The 21,613-nt window shown below is 44.1% G+C and overlaps 1 protein-coding gene across 1 annotated transcript in view; it reads right to left on the bottom strand.

Moving 5' to 3' along the window:
- Positions 1-21,613, bottom strand: part of LOC142256724 (BAR/IMD domain-containing adapter protein 2-like) — a 148,671-nt gene that overhangs the window by 60,391 nt on the left and 66,667 nt on the right. Inside the window, exon 5 of the mRNA XM_075328579.1 lies at positions 6,075-6,136. Within this exon, the coding sequence (XP_075184694.1) occupies positions 6,075-6,136 (62 nt within the window). The remainder of the gene's footprint in view (positions 1-6,074; positions 6,137-21,613) is intronic.

Genomic DNA, 21,613 nt, shown 5'->3' with positions numbered 1-21,613 from the left:
GTCCTGCTGCTACTTATAAAAGGTTTAGGGAAAGTTGAGTAGTCACCTAAGATTTGACAAATCTGCCCTGTTAAATAGAGAGACAATCTCTGTCCCTGTATAAGCCAAGGTGACTGACTCCAGCCATGACCGGGATGGGCACTCGCCTAAGGCGTCCTACAGGCCAAGGTCACTTGCTCCAGCTATGACTGAGATGGGCACTCGCCTAATGCGGCCTATAGGCCAAGGTCAATTGCTCCAGCCATGACCGAGATGAGCACTCACCTACGGCGGCCTACAGACCATGGTCACTGACTGCAGCCATGACCAAGATGAGCACTCGCCTAAGGTGGTCTACAGGCCAAGGTCATGGACTCCAGCCATGACCAAGATGGGCACTAGCCTAAGGTGGCCTACAGGCCAAGGTCACTGACAGCAGCCATGACCGAGATGGGCACTTGCCTAAGGCGGCCTATAGACCAAGATTACTGAGTCCAGCCATGACCGAGTTGAGCACTCACCTAAGGCGGCCTACAGGCAAAGGTCATTGACTCCAGTCATGACCAAGATGGGCACTCACCTAAGGCGGCCCACAGGACGAGGTCACTGACTCCAGCCATGACCAAGATGGGTACTCGCCTAAGGCGGCCCACAGGCCAAGGTCACTGACTCCAGCCATGACCGAGATGGGCACTTGCCTAAGGCGGCAGGCTGAGCTGTCTAACGGGATGCAAAAGGCTGCTCATCTCTCAGTCCGAGAAGCAGGTGGCCACCGGTCACAGTATCTCAGACAGGGTCACTGGTGGCAGTGCTATATTCAGCTAGATGTGCATCCTTGGATCTTGAACACACATCCAGTCGAACTAACAAAGGACAGCAGCGGCAGGTGACCCAGCTATGGAGGAGGTAGAAGGAGCTGCTGCTCTTGGGTGGAATGGTGTTTTTTTTTTATATTGCTATGTAAAGAGCATCACAATGGGGGAAATTATTATTATATGGGGGCCACAACGGGGGGATATTATCATTGCAAGGGTGCTAAAATGTTGGATATTATCAGTGCATGGGGGCCACCATTGGGGTATTATCACTGTATGGGAGACACAATGGTATATATTATCATGTTATGGGGGCCACAATGGGGGATATTAGCAGTGTATTAGAGCCACAATTTGGGATGATATTGTAAAGGGGCCAAAAGTGGGATAATATCAGTGTCTGGGTGCTATAATGGGCGACATTATTACTGAATGGGGGGGCCACAGCTTGTGTTGGTTACCTTCCCCATCACTTCAATGTTTATAGCTAGATTACACCCCTTGGCGCTGTACGGAGCTGACATTATCGCAGAGGGCATGCAAGGATAAAAGAGGACAGGTAAAAAAACAACTCAGTTGTGTCTTCATGTGTTCTACTGAGACTGGTAGCAGCGCTCATGGTTAATGTCCCACATTACTCTCAATATACACTCTTAAGTAGGCGAGTCGGATATACTGGCTATATTGCTTGGAGTTAATCCATTATTGATTTTCTGGAATATTTAGTATCTGCTTGTGTAAACAATTTTTTCATATACAGTATATATGATATATGTTCGTGTGGACATTTTATTCCTTGCTGAAATATTATATATTAATATATAACTCGCACACACATACGCACGCACACATACATACTATACATACACATGAATAAGTAGAAAAAGAAGCAAGAGTGGGAGAGAAAAATATGTAGATATGAACAATACATGAATATATATGTACAGTGCCTTGTGAAAGTATTCAGCTCCCTTGAATTTTTCAACCTTTTCCCACATTTCAGGCTTTAAAAATAAAGATAAAAATGTTAATGTTATGGTGAAGAATCAACAAGTGGACACAATTGTGAAGTTAAACGAAATTTATTGCTTATTTTAAACTTTTGTAAAAAAAAGAATAAACTCAAAATTGTGGCGTGCAATATTATTCAGCCCCTTTACTTTCAGTGCAGCAAACTCACTCCAGAAGTTCATTGAGGATCTCTGAATGAGCCAATGTTGTCCTAAATGACTGATGATGATAAATATAATCCCCTGTGTGTAATCAAGTCTCCGTATAAATGCACCTGCTCTGTGATAGTCTCAGGGTTCTGTTTAAAGCACAGATAGCATCATGAAGACCAAGGAACACAACAGGCAGGTCCGTGATACTGTTGTGAATAAGTTTAAAGCCGGATTTGGTTACAAAAAGATTTCCAATACTTTAAACATCCCAAGGAGCACTGTGCAAGCGATCATATTGAAATGGAAGGAGTATCATACCACTGCAAATCTACCAAGACCCGGCCGACCATCCAAACTTTCATCTCAAACAACGAGAAGACTGATCAGAGATGCAGCCAAGAGGCCCATGATCACTCTGGATGAACTGCAGAGGTCTACAGCTGAGGTGGGAGAGTCTGTCCATAGGACAACAATCAGTCGTACACTGCATAAATCTGGCCTCTATGGAAGAGTGACAAGAAGAAAGCCATTTCTCAAAGATATCCATAAAAAGTGTTGTTTAAAGTTTGCCACAAGCCACCTGGGAGACACCAAACATGTGGAAGAAGGTGCTCTGGTCAGATGAAACCAAAATTGAACTATTTGGGCACAATACCAAACGATATGTTTGGCATAACAGCAACACAGCTCATCACCCTGAACACACCATCCCTACTGTCAAACATGGTGGTGGCAGCATCATGGTTCGGGCCTGCTTTTCTTCAGCAGGGACAGGGAAGATGGTTAAAATTGATGGTAAGATGGATGGAGCCAAATACAGGACCAATCTTGAAGAAAACCTGTTGGAGTCTGCAAAAAACCTGAGACTGGGACAGAGATTTGTCTTCCAACAAGACAATGATCCCAAACATAAAGCAAAATCTACAATGGAATGGTTCACAAATAAACGTATCCAGGTGTTAGAATGGCCAAGTCACAGTCCAGACCTGAATCCAATCGAGAATCTGTGGAAAGAGCTGAAAACTGCTGTTCACAAACGCCTCCATCCAACCTCACTCAGCTCCAGCTGTTTGCAAAGGAAGAATGAGCAAGAATTTCAGTCTCTCGATGTGCAAAATTGATAGAGACATACCCCAAGTGACTGCAGCTGTAATCGCAGCAAAAGGTGGCGCTACAAAGAATTAAATTAAAGAGTCCGAATAATTTTGCACGCCCCAATTTTCAGTTTATTATTTTTTTATAAAAGTTTAAAATTAGCAATAAATATTGTTTAACTTCACAATTGTGTCCGACTTGTTGTTGATTCTTCACCATAACATTAACATTTTTATCTTTATGTTTGAAGCCTGAAATGTGGGAAAAGGTTGAAAAATTCAAGGGGGGCGAATACTTTTGCAAGGCACTGTATATATGATGTGTGTGTGTGTGTGTGTGTGTGTGTGTATTTATTTTTGCTGTGCTGCTGATATATTTGTGTATACAATTGCTGGATGCTGTTCAATGGTTAGGATTGGGAGTGAGGGGTTTGAGCATCATCTACATGTAGAGTAAAGAAGGTTTCGCCAGTATTCTTTACTGTAAGAGCAGTGAGACTATGGGTCTTTTCGCCACATTGTGTTGTAAAGGGTAATTCAATAAGCAAATTCAAGTAGGGACTGTATGGATTTCTTGAAAATATTTACTTATAATTACTCCTTTAGAGATCTGTTTTACTAATACGCATATAGAAATACAGTACATGGAAATGTCTTTTAATACTCTCCCCTAATAGCTGCTATGAGATCAGTACATGAATTTTAATGTAGCAGCAATGCTACCTTCGCTCCCACTGAGTGGTCAGATACATGGGCATGAGAAGGAGGCAGTAAATATTTCCACCATTGAACTGTTAGTATGGAGGTAAGGCCAATGCATTTGACCTAGGTCTTATATTTATATATAGCGTTAGAGTCCATTTAGATCAGACCTGGGCAAGGGGGCGGCCCGCGGGCCACATCCGGCCCGCCTACAATCTGTGACCGGCCCGCCTGGCTCAGGGCGTCCTTGCTGGCCGATCAGTGATGAGGGCAATCTGACCTGTTGTCCGGAGCTCCAGGCTTCGGGAGGCCCGTGGTCATATCACCCTCATCACACACTGCGTGCTGGGCAGGGAGTGATCCTGCAGCTCCGCACAGTGCAGGCAGCGGAATGCAGGAATCTCTCCTCTGTTTCCTGCCCGGCACCTTTCTCTGTGACACACGCGTGCCCTGATGTCGTCAATACGGCGCGCATGTGTCATTTGAAAAGTTCCCGCCCGGCAGGAGAAGAAGCTGCAGCAGCCGGGGCCGGTACGGAAAGAAGCAGCGGCGGGGCACCTACAAGAACAGCAGCGGTGCAGCCAGGGCCCGTACAAGAGAAGAAGCAGTTGAGCGGGAGCCCGTACAGAGGTGCCTGAGGAGGGAGAGGTGAGTGGTGACTAGTAACCAGAGGGGACAATGGGGGGAGGTGGGTAACTGGTGACTAATATTTGGGTGTATTCAAAGCAAGAAGGCCTGCGGAGACACCATCACATGTTTCTCAACGCCGGCAGGAAACTAGCCAGGTCTTTCACCGGGAAGGAACAACCACGGGAAGGGCAGTCTCCAGTCAAGGAGACCACCTATGCCAAACATGTTATCCATCCACAGACAGCCGTTTCGGGGTATTTGCCCCTCATCAGTGTGGAGTAGGAATCTGGCTAGTGGGAGCATTGCCTAGTAAAAGACTATGTGAGCAAGGATGGTTGACCTTAGGGAGATCAACATCCACCACTGCGGAGACACCATCACGTGTTTCTCAACGCAGTGATTCTAGAGCAATGCCCCCTGGGAAATATTCAAAGCAAGAAGGCCTGCGGAGACACCATCACATGTTTCTCAACGCCGGCAGGAAACTAGAATCACTGCGTTGAGAAACACGTGATGGTGTCTCCGCAGTGGTGGATGTTGATCTCCCTAAGGTCAACCATCCTTGCTCACATAATATTTGGGTGTAGTGATGTAGTATATGGGAATGTAGTTTTACAGGTGTAGTATATAAAGGGGTATAGTGATGTATATGGGGATGTAGTGATGTATATTACAGGTGTAGTATATAGGGGTGTAGTCATGTAGTATATGGGGATTGCTTGTGTATATATGTATATAGTGCGTGTGTGCATGTGTATACGTATGTATATGTGTGTATATATATATATATATATATATATATATATATATATATATATATATATCTATGTACGTACACAGTATAATTGTATGTACAATTTCTTGCACAGGGGCCCCAAACTGTCAGTGTCCGCCCCTGCTGCTGAGAGCAGACACTTGATTGTGGTGCTCCTGACATTGGCTCCGTGTTGAGCTCAAACATAACTAGAGCGGGTCTGGTACCTAGAATCAGCGCAGAGAAAAGCCTGTAACTGCGGATGGTACTGGAGTTACATTGGGTACCACGCGCTCCCTCCCCGCCCCCTGCAGCTGCGTGCCGCCATTACAGGGCCTGATTGCGCTTCTCCGGTACCTGTTTGCATACATGTGACAGGTACCGGAGAAAACACAAGTCTGTGAAATAAAAAGATTTTCCATATTTACCTGCTTTCTTCGGCTCTGCCTCCTGCTCCTGACCCCCGCTCATTCATCGATTTATTCACCGCATTCAGGACCTGGAAGCCGAAGCATCGTAGGGACAGCACCGGGCACAGCACCGTTGAGGACATCACGCAGGGACAGGTGAGTATTCTGCAAGCACAGTGCCCTCCAGGAGGTCATCGGAGTTTCCAATGAACTCTGATGACCCCCCTGCGAGACACACACGCTACAGCTTCACAGGTTCATCAGAGTTCATTGGGAACTGTGATGAGTCCCCGAGATGCTCCGGCTTCCAGGTTCTCAACACACACACACACCTGTATACTCACCCAGCGATGCGGTCCCCAGCGCTGTCCCTGCTTCCAGCTGCTCACTGCAGTGAATATTCAGTGAGTATACGGTAATTACCATCGATAAGGAGCGGGAGGCAGCAGAGCCAGAGACAGCAGCACCACATTGGAGTTATTGTACATCAGTCGACTATGAACCGTTAACTAATAGGAAATACTTACAACTTCCTCCAGCTGGACTTGGATTTGCCGATGGACTTCAGCCATTTGGAATAAAGTATCACCTGTAATTTATAGAAATGGACTATTACATTTCCAGCAGATCACAAGAAGTTAAATAGCAGACAGCAGCTTGACGGTGACGGCAGACATCCATGTACATGCTGCAGAAACAACCCCAACCCTATATATGAAAATATTTCTGAAGTCTATGGAACCTCTTTGATACAATACTGTTCATTAGTGACAATGGGGATTATCATTGATAGAAATTTTCTTTTAGATTGCTGTATGGCACCAACATTTTCTGCAGCGATGAACATAGCAGAAGTTTGCTCACATCAGCATTCATTATCAACTCATACTTGGTTGTCTAGTTTTGTCATGGGGAAAAGAGAGCGGTTCAGTCTATAAAGTACTTACTGTAACAATATTATGGTATAGGGGCTTGATAAAGAGTAAAACAATGTGCAGTAAAGTGTAAAGTAGTAAAACTTCAAAGCAAAGAAAAAAATACCCAAAATACTTACAGTGAAGGACACATAGGTATCTATAGACTGTTCAGATCATGGACACCTTCTAATTAATATATAATATGCTTATATACATTTTATGCCAGGGTAGACATATCGCCTGTGCAGCTGCACCCAGGCTCAGAGCTGGAGGGGGGCTCAGAGCTGGAGGGGGGCTCAGAGCTGGAGGGGGGCTCGCCGACAACAGCGACTATTTCAGCTGACTGTACTTTCGAGCACATACATCCAGCTGCAATGTAGTGCAGCGTAAGGGATGCAGCGGCTCTGTGCACCACAATACACATCTCTTGCGAATCAGAGGCTGTCAGCAGACGACAGCGTGCCCGTGACTGGCGGCGTATGTCATGAACATCATGCCTCATGTCAGCTGCCGCCTCCTGCCCTGGCTATAGAAGAACACCAGGGTGGGGCACATCATACCAGAAAGTGAACCAGGATAGGGCACATTAACCCAAGAAGGGGCTTAGAATGGGGCACTTTACACCAGAATGGGGACCAAAATAGGGCACATTATAACTGAGTGGGGGACATTATACTAAGAAGGACTGCAGGTTGAGAACATCCTAAGAAGACACCTCCTATGTTTTATTTATTGTGCTGAAGAAGAAGAGAAGTTTATAACAGGAAGGGGACAAAAATGGGTCACATTAACCAATGAAGGGGCCAGTATGGGGCAAAATAACCAACGAAGGGGACCAGGAAAGGCGATATTATAACAAGTAGGACGTCAGGTTGAAAGACATCCCAAAAAGTAGCCCAGGATGGAGGATATCATAATACCAGAAAAGAACCTGGATGTGGGGCATCATTATATGGAGAGCAAACACATGTCCTCCTGATGAAATCACAGAGCTGGTGGATGTTAGAGACCTTGTGCTCATCCATCTTCAGTTTGAGGATGCCCCACAGATGCTCAATAGGGTTTAGGTCTGCAGACATACTTGGTCAGTCCAGCACCTTCACCCTCAGTTTCTTTAGCAAGGCAGTTATTCGTCTTGAAGGTTTGGGGTCGTTATTATGTTGGAATACTGCCCTGTGGCCCAGTTTCCGAAGGGAAGGGATCATGCTCTGCTTCAGTATGACACAGCACAAGTTGGCATTCATGGTTCCCTCATTGAACTGTCGTTCCCCACAGCTAGCAAAACGTATGCAGTCCCAAACCATGAAACTCCCACCACCATGCTTGACTATAGGCAAAACACACTTCTCTTAGGCGGGCTTTGCACGTTGCGACATCGCAAGCCGATGCTGCAATGCCGCACGCGATAGTCCCCGCCCCCGTCGCAGGTACAATATCTTGTGATAGCTGGCGTAGCGAAAATTATCGCTACGCCAGCTTCACATGCACTCACCTGCCCTGCGACCGTCGCTCTGGCCGGCGACCCGCCTCCTTCCTAAGGGGGCGGGTCGTGCGGCGTCATAGCGACGTCACACGGCAGGCGGCCAATAGCGGCGGAGGGGCGGAGATGAGCAGGATGTAAACATCCCGCCCACCTCCTTCCTTCCGTATAGCCGGCGGCGGCAGGTAAGGAGATGTTCCTCGATCCTGCGGCTTCATACACAGCGATGTGTGCTGCCGCAGGAACGAGGAACAGCATCGTACCTATCGCGGCAGCGTAATTATGAAAAAGTCGGAGCCTGCATCGATGATACGATAACGACGCTTTTGCGCTCATTAATCGTATCATCTAGGATTTACACACAACGATGTCGAAAGTGACGCCGGATTTGCGTCATTTTTTATTTGACCCCACCGACATCGCACGTGCGATGTTGCAACGTGCAAAGCCGCCCTTAGTCCTCCCCAACTGGTTGCTGCCACGCACACACTTGACACCATAAAAATCAAATAAATTGGGGGTACCGTGGGAACTGCCAGCTGTGACCTCAGGTGAACTCACTGAAGTCACCGGTCTCACAGCTGCAGCTCAATCATTTGTGTCCCTGACACTGCTGTGCTCTGTCGCATTTTCTAATGTGTATTAAGAGACTAGAAGGGCACCAACCCCTAATGTGACTAAACACGCGACCTCAGGATGTAGCAGAGCTGGGATCGCCGTAGGATGTTGTAGTGTGAATTACGTCAGACACCTGCAGGGGTATTTTGGGGGCTAATAAATTGGAGTAAGATGGTGATTTTTCTTTTAAAATAAATGATTGTCTCAGTGTTTTGTGTTTATTTCTTTTTACCTGTAAGATTAATAATAGCGCTATATATAATTGAGCAGTGGTGGGAAATTAATTTTCCCGAGGGGCCACATGAGAGACTGATAGTTAGGGACGACTGAACCAAATGGCTGAAATTAGTTCTGCTCAATATTATTAATAACATATTATTTATATAGTGATTATTATTTTATATTAATTATATCACTTAATATTGAGCAGAATTAAATATGCGACACTCCACTTAAATACAGTATGAACCCCCGCATAGTCCCCCATATACCGAAAGAGCCCAATAAAGCTCCTTAGATACCGTATGAGCCTTCACACAGCTCCTATCTCTAGGATAAGCCTTCATATGGTCCCATATATACAGTTAGGTCCAGAAATATTTGGACAGTGACACAAGTTTTGTTATTTTAGCTGTTTACAAAAACATGTTCAGATATACAATTATATATATAATATGGGCTGAAAGTGCACACTCCCAGCTGCAATATGAGAGTTTTCACATCCAAATCGGAGAAAGGGTTTAGGAATCATAGCTCTGTAATGCATAGCCTCCTCTTTTTCAAGGGACCAAAAGTAATTGGACAAGGGACTCTAAGGGCTGCAATTAACTCTGAAGGCGTCTCCCTCATTAACCTGTAATCAATGAAGTAGTTAAAAGGTCTGGGGTTTATTACAGGTGTGTGGTTTTGCATTTGGAAGCTGTTGCTGTGACCAGACAACATGCGGTCTAAGGAACTCTCAATTGAGGTGAAGCAGAACATCCTGAGGCTGAAAAAAAAGAAAAAATCCATCAGAGAGATAGCAGACATGCTTGGAGTAGCAAAATCAACAGTCGGGTACATTCTGAGAAAAAAGGAATTGACTGGTGAGCTTGGGAACTCAAAAAGGCCTGGGCGTCCACGGATGACAACAGTGGTGGATGATCGCCACATACTTTCTTTGGTGAAGAAGAACCTGTTCACAACATCAACTGAAGTCCAGAACACTTTCAGTGAAGTAGGTGTATCTGTCTCTAAGTCAACAGTAAAGAGAAGACTCCATGAAAGTAAATACAAAGGGTTCACATCTAGATGCAAACCATTCATCAATTCCAAAACTAGACAGGCCAGAGTTAAATTTGCTGAAAAACACCTCATGAAACCAGCTCAGTTCTGGAAAAGTATTCTATGGACAGATGAGACAAAGATCAACCTGCACCAGAATGATGGGAAGAAAAAAGTTTGGAGAAGAAAGGGAACGGCACATGATCCAAGGCACACCACATCCTCTGTAAAACATGGTGGAGGCAACGTGATGGCATGAGCATGCATGGCTTTCAATGGCACTGGGTCACTTGTGTTTATTGATGACATAACAGCAGACAAGAGTAGCCGGATGAATTCTGAAGTGTACCGGGATATACTTTCAGCCCAGATTCAGCCAAATGCCGCAAAGTTGATCGGACGGCGCTTCATAGTACAGATGGACAATGACCCCAAGCATACAGCCAAAGCTACCCAGGAGTTCATGAGTGCAAAAAAGTGGAACATTCTGCAATGGCCAAGTCAATCACCAGATCTTAACCCAATTGAGCATGCATTTCACTTGCTCAAATCCAGACTTAAGACGGAAAGCCCCACAAACAAGCAAGACCTGAAGGCTGCGGCTGTAAAGGCCTGGCAAAGCATTAAGAAGGAGGAAACCCAGCGTTTGGTGATGTCCATGGGTTCCAGACTTAAGGCAGTGATTGCCTCCAAAGGATTCGCAACAAAATATTGAAAATAAAAATATTTTGTTTGGGTTTGGTGTATTTGTCCAATTACTTTTGACCTCCTAAAATGTGGAGTGTTTGTAAAGAAATGTGTACAATTCCTACAATTTCTATCAGATATTTTTGTTCAAACCTTCAAATTAAACGTTACAATCTGCACTTGAATTCTGTTGTAGAGGTTTCATTTCAAATCCAATGTGGTGGCATGCAGAGCCCAACTCGCGAAAATTGTGTCACTGTCCAAATATTTCTGGACCTAACTGTACAATATGAGCCTTTACATAGTTCCATATATACAATATGAGCCCTTAACCAGCCCTATGTATACAATAAAAATACTCAAATAGCCCCATATATACAGTGTGAGCCCACACATACCCCGTATATACAGATGGAACCCCCAGATAGCCCCAATATACAGGAGGAACCCTCAAATAGTCCCATATATACAGTACGAGCCCACACATAGCCCGTATATACAGTATGAACCCCCACATAGCCCCAATATACAGGAGGAACCCTTACATAGTCCCATATATACAGTACGAGTCCCCATATAGCCCTTATATACATGACAAACTCTCATATAGTCTGATATATACAGTATGAATCCTCAAACAGCCCTATATATAGTATAAGCTATTAAACAGCCCCACATATACAGTATGAAACCTCATATTGCCCTAAATACAAGGGGAGCCCTCAAACAACCCCTTGTATATAAGATGAGCCCTCACATAGCACTTATATAGAGCATAAGCCCTCACATAGTCCGATATACACAGTATGAGCCCTCAAACAGCCTCATATATACAGTATAAGCATCATATGGCCCACGTATATACAGTATGAGCTCCCACATAACTCCCTATCTTTGTACAGTATGAGCCCCCACATAGCCACTCTATATACAGTATGAGACCCCACATAATCACCTATATGCCGTATGAGTCCCACATAGGCAATATATACAGTATGAATCCTCAAACAGCCGTATATACTGTACACAGTAAATTCTGCTGCAAATGCTGATGTTTTGGCAGAAAATACGCTGCATAAAATGTGTTTTTGCTATGATTTTTATGTGTTTTTGTTGCATAACGCTCCAAGAATTTACATTATGCAGATTTTAATCTTCTGCAAATCTGCAAGGATGGCATACGGACTCATAACGTTTCATAGATCTATTCCCATATCCATGAAAATCACAGATCCTAGAATGAAATCTGCGAGACTCAGAGCAGGTCCTCTTCTGATCCCATTTGACGGAAGAGGACATACTCAATAGATCGGTGTGCTGCCTGAGAAATAAAACAATTGGGCAGCACACCAATGCTTCACACGGTATACATGAATGTGTACAAATAAGAGTAAAAAAAGAGTCGAAAACAGCAAAAGTTCTAGCAGCATACATACGAGCGAGCGAGGTGCTGAACTGAACTTAAGTGCTGAATTTAAGATAAGTGCATAGTTTCAACACAATTACATAGTGGTGATAACTGTAATTGTTGAATTTCATTAGGGAATTGTGTGTCTGTTTGTGATTCTGTGAAAAGGGAAAAAAAAAAAAAAAAAAAAGGTAGTCTTGTGATTTAATTAGTAGGATTAGTCACACCTGTTTCTAGAAGCTTCTAGCAGCTTCTGTACATCTATATAAACCAGCCAGTGCGAGCGAGGTGCTGAACTGAACTTAAGTGCTGAATTTAAGATAAGTGCATAGTTTCAACACAATTACATAGTGGTGATAACTGTAATTGTTGAATTTCATTAGGGAATTGTGTGTCTGTTTGTGATTCTGTGAAAAGGGAAAAAAAAAAAAAAAGGTAGTCTTGTGATTTAATTAGTAGGATTAGTCACACCTGTTTCTAGAAGCTTCTAGGAGCTTCTGTACATCTATATAAACCAGCCAGTGCGAGCGAGGTACTGAGCGAGCGAGGTGCTGAACTGAACTTAAGTGCTGAATTTAAGATAAGTGCATAGTTTCAACACAATTACATAGTGGTGATAACTGTAATTGTTGAATTTCATTAGGGAATTGTGTGTCTGTTTGTGATTCTGTGAAAAGGGGAAACAAAAAAAAGGTAGTCTTGTGATTTAATTAGTAGGATTAGTCACACCTGTTTCTAGAAGCTTCTAGCAGCTTCTGTACATCTATATAAACCAGCCAGTGCGAGCGAGGTACTGAGCGAGCGAGGTGCTGAACTGAACTTAAGTGCTGAATTTAAGATAAGTGCATAGTTTCAACACAATTACATAGTTTGACACAAGAACATAGTTTGAATTTATCCTTAGACGTTTCCCATTGGGTTTTTTTCTCTTTGTTTTTCTACTTTACTGTTGATCCCCATTTGATAGGTGCTCCATGGACAATGCTACCAGGTGTGTATCTTGTCAGATGTATGCATGCCTTGAGCAGCCGTTCGAGGGTGACTATGTCTGCACTCGATGCAAGCATGTTGCGTATTTGGAAGCCAAGGTAACTGATCTAAATAAGCAGCTTGCAACACTAAGGGGCATTGCAAACCTGGAGAGGAGTTTAGAGCTCACTGAGCTTTCTCTGGCTGGGGCCAGTGATATGGAGAAGGGTGGAGGTGGGGAAGATCAGGACCCAGAGGTAGGTAGCTGGGTAACAGTTAGAAGAAGAGGTAGGGGGAAAAGTGTCAGGGAGCCTAGTCCTGACCTGGCACAACCTAGTAAATATGCCTGTTTGGCTGATATTAGGAATGAAGGGCCTGGACTAGGGTCACTACAGCAGGACGTTGCTCCTAGCAACCAGGAAAACAACTGCTGTAGGAAGGAGGGAAATAGGAGTGCAGCAAAGCCCAGATAGATGTTGGTGGTAGGGGACTCTATAATTAGGCGGACAGACAGGGTCATCTGTCGCCGAGACCGTGAATGCCGAACAGTGTGTTGTCTGCCGGGTGCTCGGGTTCGGCATATTGTGGATCGGATAGACAGATTGCTGGGTGGGGCTGGGGAAAACCCAGCGGTCATGGTGCACATTGGTACTAATGACAAAGTTAGAGGCAGGTGGAAGGTCCTTAAAAATGATTACAGGGAACTAGGAGAGAAGCTGAAGTCCAGGACCTCCAAGGTGGTGTTTTCAGAAATACTACCGGTGCCACGAGCGTCACTAGAAAGACAGCGGGAGCTTAGGGAGATAAATATGTGGCTTAGAAATTGGTGCAGGAAGGAAGGGTTCGGGTTCATGGAGAACTGGGCCGACTTCTCAGTCGGCTACAGGCTCTACGGTAGGGACGGGCTGCACCTCAATGGGGAAGGTGCAGCTGTGCTGGGGGAGAAAATGGTCAGACGGATGGAGGAGCTTTTAAACTAGGATCGGGGGGGAGGGAGGGTAGTGGAGCAAATAAGGGGAGAGATAGAGCAGATAGAGACAGGGAGACGGTAGGGGTCAATGAAGGATTAGGGGGGGATGGGACATACAAGGAACGTAGGGAGGCTAGGAGTAATAAAGGTGTTAATAGGATTAAATGTCTACTGGCAAATGCAAGAAGTCTTGCAAACAAAATGAATGAATTGGAGACTCTTATGTCAACCATGGATTATGATGTGGTGGGCATTACGGAAACCTGGCTGGATGAAAGCCATGACTGGGTGACAAACATACAGGGTTATAGTACATTTAGGAAGGACAGGAAAGGCCAAAAAGGTGGTGGGGTGTGTATATTTATTAAATCTAACCTAAAACCTGTGTTGTATGATGACATTGAGGGGAACAGCAACAATGTAGAGTCAGTATGGGTAAATGTACATTGGGAGGGGAATAATGGAAAAATGCTAATTGGAGTTTGCTATAAGCCTCCTAACATACCTGAACAAATAGAGGGAGAAATGCTGGAACAAATTGAAAAGGCAGCTAATAATAATAATCGGGTTCTTATTATGGGGATTTCACTATCCAGACATACAGTGGGACATAGAATCTTCTTGTTCTGCTAAAAGCTGTAAGTTCTTATCTACTATTCAAGACAATTTCCTCTCTCAGATGGTAGATGAACCGACGAGGGGAGATAATTTGCTAGATCTGGTCCTGTCAAATAGACCGGATACAATTTCAGATCTACAGGTTCGGGAGCACTTGGGCACCAGCGATCATAATATGGTAACCTTCAACATAATATTCAATAGAACATTTCAAAGGGGGAATGCTAAAACCTGGAATTTTAGGAAAGCTGATTTCAACAAATTAAGGGAAGAGCTTAAATGTGTAGATTGGGACAAAGTCATGGTAACTGGGGATACCGAACATAAATGGGGTAAGTTTAAGGATATACTACTAGAGTCCTGTAAAAAACGTATACCCAGTGGTAATAAAATGTCCAGGAATAAAAAGAAACCACTATGGATAAATAAGACTGTACAAAGTATAATAAAACAAAAACAAAGGGCATTTAAAATCTTAAAGGCTGAGAATACAGAAATAGCATTGCAGGAGTATAAAGATATCAATAGGAAATGTAAAAAAGAAATCAAACAAGCAAAATTAGCTACTGAAACAAAAATCGCCAATGACATTAAAATAAATCCCAAAATCTTTTATAAATACATTAATGCCAATAGGAAAACAAAGGATAGTATCGGCCCCTTAAAATATAATAACAAGTTAGTTATAGAGGACAAACAAAAGACTGAGATATTAAATAGGCATTTCTCATCTGTATTCACCAAGGAACTGACTGTACCAGGGATCATTCAACAAGTGAAAAAAATTTATCATTAAGGTAGTATATTAACTCTTTTTTTGTCCTATATGTACACATACTTGTTGAGTCTCTACCAGTTATTTTGATCTATTTGTCCATTGGTGGGTTTATGGTGGTCTTATTGAGGCCATCATATACTTTTCCAATTTATTGCTGTTCAGATGTTGTTGGTATACATGAATGTACCTTATTATGTATAGCATTGTCCTTTAGTATATAGTGTACTCAATTACATAGTTTCCTCTTTTATTATATATAACACTGTCCCATATTACGTACTCTCCTATCTCTACTTATGTATGGTGTAATCCCTTATTATATACCATCTCCTGTTATGTACAGCGTCATCCATTATTACATAGTATGATCTCGCTATGTATTTCACTGTCCCATAAACAATGTAATCTTGTTATTTTTCTTATTAACAGTGCCCTTTTTTTATCTATTTTTTTTTTACAAAGTCCTCGTTAAATATAAAATAAAATGATTGCTGATAAAAGTCCATCTGGCTCCTTTATTAGAAAAGAAGCTTTACCATGTTTCATCAGCAGTTATTTCATAACTAACAAGTGAGGACATTATGAAGTAAAGACAGGGTGGTGTAAATAACAAGACAATGCGATATGTAAGGGACGGTACTGTGCACAACAAGAGAGGACACTATGTATTAAAGACAGGGTGGTATAAATAACAATAGAATGCAATATGTAAGGAACGGTGCTGTGCACAACAAGAGAGGACACTATGTATTAAAGACAGGGTGGTATAAATAACAATAGAATGCGATATGTAAGGGACGGTGCCGTGCACAACAAGAGAGGGCATTGTATTAAGGGCCGGTAATATTCCTAATGAGAGGAGACTGTGTGTGTGTGTGTATATAACATACATATACATATATATATATATATATATATATATATATATATATATATATATATATATATATATATATATATATATATATATATATATATATATATATATATATATATACACATACACATATCTACATACACTGTACATAACCTGTAGCTTGGTTGCTATAAAGGAAGAGGAAGATGAGCACCTTTCTTGTACAAGTGCCCCAAGTGCCCCTGACTCATGCAACCAATTACACATACACTTATATGTTCCTGCTGTAGAACATTATCTTTAAATGTGTAAAGCAGTTGAAGAGCTCATATTAGCATGGTAAAATTCCACTGATCGGGAACCCAGAGGGCATTTCTGCTGCACTTTATGGGTAACTCATACAGTTAGGTCCAGAAATATTTGGACAGTGACACAATTTTCGCGAGTTGGGCTCTGCATGCCACCACATTGGATTTGAAATGAAACCTCTACAACAGAATTCAAGTGCAGATTGTAACGTTTAATTTGAAGGTTTGAACAAAAATATCTGATAGAAATTGTAGGAATTGTACACATTTCTTTACAAACACTCCACATTTTAGGAGGTCAAAAGTAATTGGACAAATAAACCCAACCCAAACAAAATATTTTTATTTTCAATATTTTGTTGCGAATCCTTTGGAGGCAATCACTGCCTTAAGTCTGGAACCCATGGACATCACCAAACGCTGGGTTTCCTCCTTCTTAATGCTTTGCCAGGCCTTTACAGCCGCAGCCTTCAGGTCTTGCTTGTTTGTGGGTCTTTCCGTCTTAAGTCTGGATTTGAGCAAGTGAAATGCATGCTCAATTGGGTTAAGATCTGGTGATTGACTTGGCCATTGCAGAATGTTCCACTTTTTTGCACTCATGAACTCCTGGGTAGCTTTGGCTGTATGCTTGGGGTCATTGTTCATCTGTACTATGAAGCGCCGTCCGATCAACTTTGCGGCATTTGGCTGAATCTGGGCTGAAAGTATATCCCGGTACACTTCAGAATTCATCCGGCTACTCTTGTCTGCTGTTATGTCATCAATAAACACAAGTGACCCAGTGCCATTGAAAGCCATGCATGCCCATGCCATCACGTTGCCTCCACCATGTTTTACAGAGGATGTGGTGTGCCTTGGATCATGTGCCGTTCCCTTTCTTCTCCAAACTTTTTTCTTCCCATCATTCTGATACAGGTTGATCTTTGTCTCATCTGTCCATAGAATACTTTTCCAGAACTGAGCTGGCTTCATGAGGTGTTTTTCAGCAAATTTAACTCTGGCCTGTCTATTTTTGGAATTGATGAATGGTTTGCATCTAGATGTGAACCCTTTGTATTTACTTTCATGGAGTCTTCTCTTTACTGTTGACTTAGAGACAGATACACCTACTTCACTGAGAGTGTTCTGGACTTCAGTTGATGTTGTGAACGGGTTCTTCTTCACCAAAGAAAGTATGCGGCGATCATCCACCACTGTTGTCATCCGTGGACGCCCAGGCCTTTTTGAGTTCCCAAGCTCACCAGTCAATTCCTTTTTTCTCAGAATGTACCCGACTGTTGATTTTGCTACTCTAAGCATGTCTGCTATCTCTCTGATGAATTTTTTCTTTTTTTTCAGCCTCAGGATGTTCTGCTTCACCTCAATTGAGAGTTCCTTAGACCACATGTTGTCTGGTCACAGCAACAGCTTCCAAATGCAAAACCACACACCTGTAATCAACCCCAGACCTTTTAACTACTTCATTGATTACAGGTTAACGAGGGAGACGCCTTCAGAGTTAATTGCAGCCCTTAGAGTCCCTTGTCCAATTACTTTTGGTCCCTTGAAAAAGAGGAGGCTATGCATTACAGAGCTATGATTCCTAAACCCTTTCTCCGATTTGGATGTGAAAACTCTCATATTGCAGCTGGGAGTGTGCACTTTCAGCCCATATTATATATATATAATTGTATTTCTGAACATGTTTTTGTAAACAGCTAAAATAACAAAACTTGTGTCACTGTCCAAATATTTCTGGACCTAACTGTATATTACACTGTCTGCAGAAGAAATAAGTATTACATGTTGTCCATTTATATGAATGAATGAATGAATGAATGACCTTGTGTGTACAAGGCTATGCTGAGTACCTTCCATTGCACTGGTTTCCATTCTTTCTAGAGGAGGGGAGCCCCAGGCAGTGAACCTCGCTCTATGACACCCATACACGATAATAAGATATATAGACAGGGTAACTGTTACATTTCTTACTTTACACCAAACCACTTACATCTCTGGGCCATCATCATATTACAGACTGTATGTTGGAGATGGCAAACTGTTTTACAATTATGTTATAGACTGTAGAATTAAATGTCTTGTATTATACAGAGTGCAGAATGTTCTATACAATACAGACTGTAGAATGTTCAGTATTATATAGACTGTAGAATGCTCAGTATTATATAGACTGTAGAATGCTCAGTATTATATAGACTGTAGAATGTTCAGTATTATATAGACCGTAGAATGTTCTATACAATACAGACTGTAGAATGTTCAGTATTATATAGACTGTAGAATGCTCAGTATTATATAGACTGTAGAATGCTCAGTATTATATAGACTGTAGAATGTTCAGTATTATATAGACCGTAGAATGTTCTGTATTATATAGACTGTAGAATGTTCTGTATTATATAGACTGTACAATGTTCTGCATTATATAGACTGTAGAATGTTCTGTATTATATAGACTGTACAATGTTCTGCATTATATAGACTGTAGAATGTTCTGTATTATATAGACTGTACAATGTTCTGTATTATATATGTGAAGCCCCACAGGTGTTGTGTCGGTGCATTACCTTCAGGGACTCCACTCAGCTGGATCTTGTCACAGGTAGGAGATCTTCTTCTTGTCGTGACGCCACTCTCAGTATTGCGGTCAGTGGGGACCGCCACTGCAGGTTGAGGGACGCCTGGGGCTGATGGTGAGTGCAGTTAGTTGGAATAGCCTCCTGAGAGTGAGGCAAGCCCCAGGGCCCTGTGTAGGTGCGTAGTACCACAAGGCGCAGAATAACTCCACACAAGCAGGATGTCTTTCAGGGTTTTACTCACAGTTGATGGCAGGGTGAGTGACCCGGGCGTAGCTGGGATGAACCAAGTGGGAACCAGGTGTCCTTCAGGCTGACTTGTGAGGGTGACTACTAACTCGCCTTCCTTAGCCCTTGGTGGTTTGGGGTAACCCCGACTTTGAGTCCCTATGGGGGTCACCCAGGGAAGATGCTGCAGCCTCTCTCCCCTTCGTTTGCCGTTTGCTTGTCGCCTGGACCAGGCCACTCCAGCTGCTTGCCTCCTGTGACCTATGGGCCCTAACTGTGGCTACGTGGCTGCGGCTTTTGTGGTGTTGTGGCGTGGGCTTTGAGAGCCCCACACCGGCAGGTTTAGCAAAAGAAAGCTGGATCTATCTCCGCTTCGGGATCTGCCGCCCGTTTGGGCCTGGTACTCTCTAGCAATCTCCTTACTTCCCACTCCGTTGCTCTCTCTCTAGCTGAAGATGGATTTCGGGTAGCACTCCTAGTTGACCGTTCTCCCCCGTCAGTAGCCACTGCGCGGACGCTGTCAGACTACAGCAGCCCACGGGATCTGCTCCTCACTCGAGCTTCCTGGACTCTGCACTGCTCTGGCTCACTGCCCCTCCTCTCCTGTTCTTGCCTACGCCACCTAGCAACCAGACTCTCTTACCACACCCCTTGAGAGGAGATGGAGGCTTTTGGCCCCCTCCACTATTCCAGTGAAGGTGAAGGCTTTTCCCCCTCCTGGGATCCCCAGGGGTCCTCTCATAGGTACATGTGTGAGACCTGATCACTATGCGCCTGTGTACCACACCCCGGTCAGCCTTCTGGATTACCTGTGTTGTACTGTTCCCAGCATGGGTGCAGTACTCAGTGGTGCCTGACCAGGTCAGGGGCGCCACATTCCCCCTTAGTTATCACCAGCACGTCCTCGGGCTGCAAGACAACATTTTAAAATGCATAAAACATTAAAACATGTAAAACATTTTTAAAAGCACCAGGTACCATACATCACCACCCTCCACCCACAAGTCCGTTAACCCACCCAAAACCCTCTCACGTTGGCCACGCCTTCAGCCACTTCTGGCAGGATGTAGAGGCGGCTTTCATGGGCTGGTGGTCTTCAGGGTATACCTGGCCTGGTGGAGCCGCGCCTCCAGCCACTTCTGGCAGGATGTAGAGGCGGCCTCCACAGTTGGTGCTGACCAGGTACCCTCTTTGTGGTGGAGAGCCAGGCCCCATAAACAGGCATGCTCTCTGGTCGCAGGCGAGCCAAGGCCCTATATACGGACGGGCTCCTCCTGGTTGCAGACGAGCCAAGCCCCTAAACAGGCTGACTCTGGTGGTGGTGGTGCCCTCTGGTGTAACTATTTACACTGCGAGAGTTTGTGGCTATAGCCAGTTCATAGCCTTAAGGTTTATGGTTTTCTCACACAAGTTTATGTGGGCACATACTTAAACGTAAACGTTGCAAAACTTCAAACTTTTCAAAACTTTAACTTGCTGTATTCTTTCTTCTTGCTTTATGTGAACTTTGCTCCTGTTTCCTCCTTACCAGGGCTTGGGCCTGTAGGGCTGGGGCATCTGTTACTTCCTGTGCTTTTATCATCTGTTTCTTGATCCTTTCTTTCCTCTTCTTCAGTGTCTCTTTCTTCATCTTCTGTTGTGACTGCAGGGCTTCTGCAAGGACTTCTAGGACATGGTGCAACATCTAGGGCATACCAGCCTCTTTCTCCCTGATGCATAGTGAACTCCACTGAGTCTCCTATCTTCAAATTTCTTCCAGGGTGTCCTCTGGGCAAATGGGCTCTCACATCCCTTCGATTGACAAAAATCCCTTCCTTCACACCAGGTGATACTATAAAGCCGTACCCTGATTTGAGGCTGAAATCTTCGACAATTCCTCGACGCAGGGGTCCTCTGATCTGTGCTTTGGCTCTTCTCAGGAACCGTTTTTCTTGTAGGTCTCTGGCCGTAACTTCTCTCTGCTCTGGGGATGGCGGTGCAGGGGAAAACTGGGTTCTGCTGCGGCGCTGTGTCTTGCGGGCTGGATTCTGCGAAGTGCAGCTTACAAGCTCCCAGGTGGGGCGGTTGGGCAGGTCTTCTTCAGCAGGAGGTGTCAGGTCTTCCTCGTCCCAGCGGGAATATGGCAGCATCTCCGGCTCTGGGACTAGCACTGCTGCTGGCTCCGGGGGCAACTCCTCAGCTTCTTGCCCTCCTCTCCCCCTTAGTTCTTCGCTGCACTCTGGTCGTGGCAGCGCTGGGGATGAGTGTTCCTCAGCTGGCCCAGGCGGTGGACTCTTCGGCGTGGTTGCCTTAGGGGTGTGCGGAGGGAGCATGTACTGGTCCACCATCTCCTGTGGGAACTTGGCCTCCAGGTCAGCCTTCAGCTGCCAGTATGCGGGGTCCTCACCTAC

This window comes from Anomaloglossus baeobatrachus, chromosome 11 (assembly GCF_048569485.1).
Source record: "Anomaloglossus baeobatrachus isolate aAnoBae1 chromosome 11, aAnoBae1.hap1, whole genome shotgun sequence".
Taxonomy (NCBI): domain Eukaryota; kingdom Metazoa; phylum Chordata; class Amphibia; order Anura; family Aromobatidae; genus Anomaloglossus; species Anomaloglossus baeobatrachus.
This window is presented reverse-complemented; position numbering and strand designations above follow the sequence as displayed.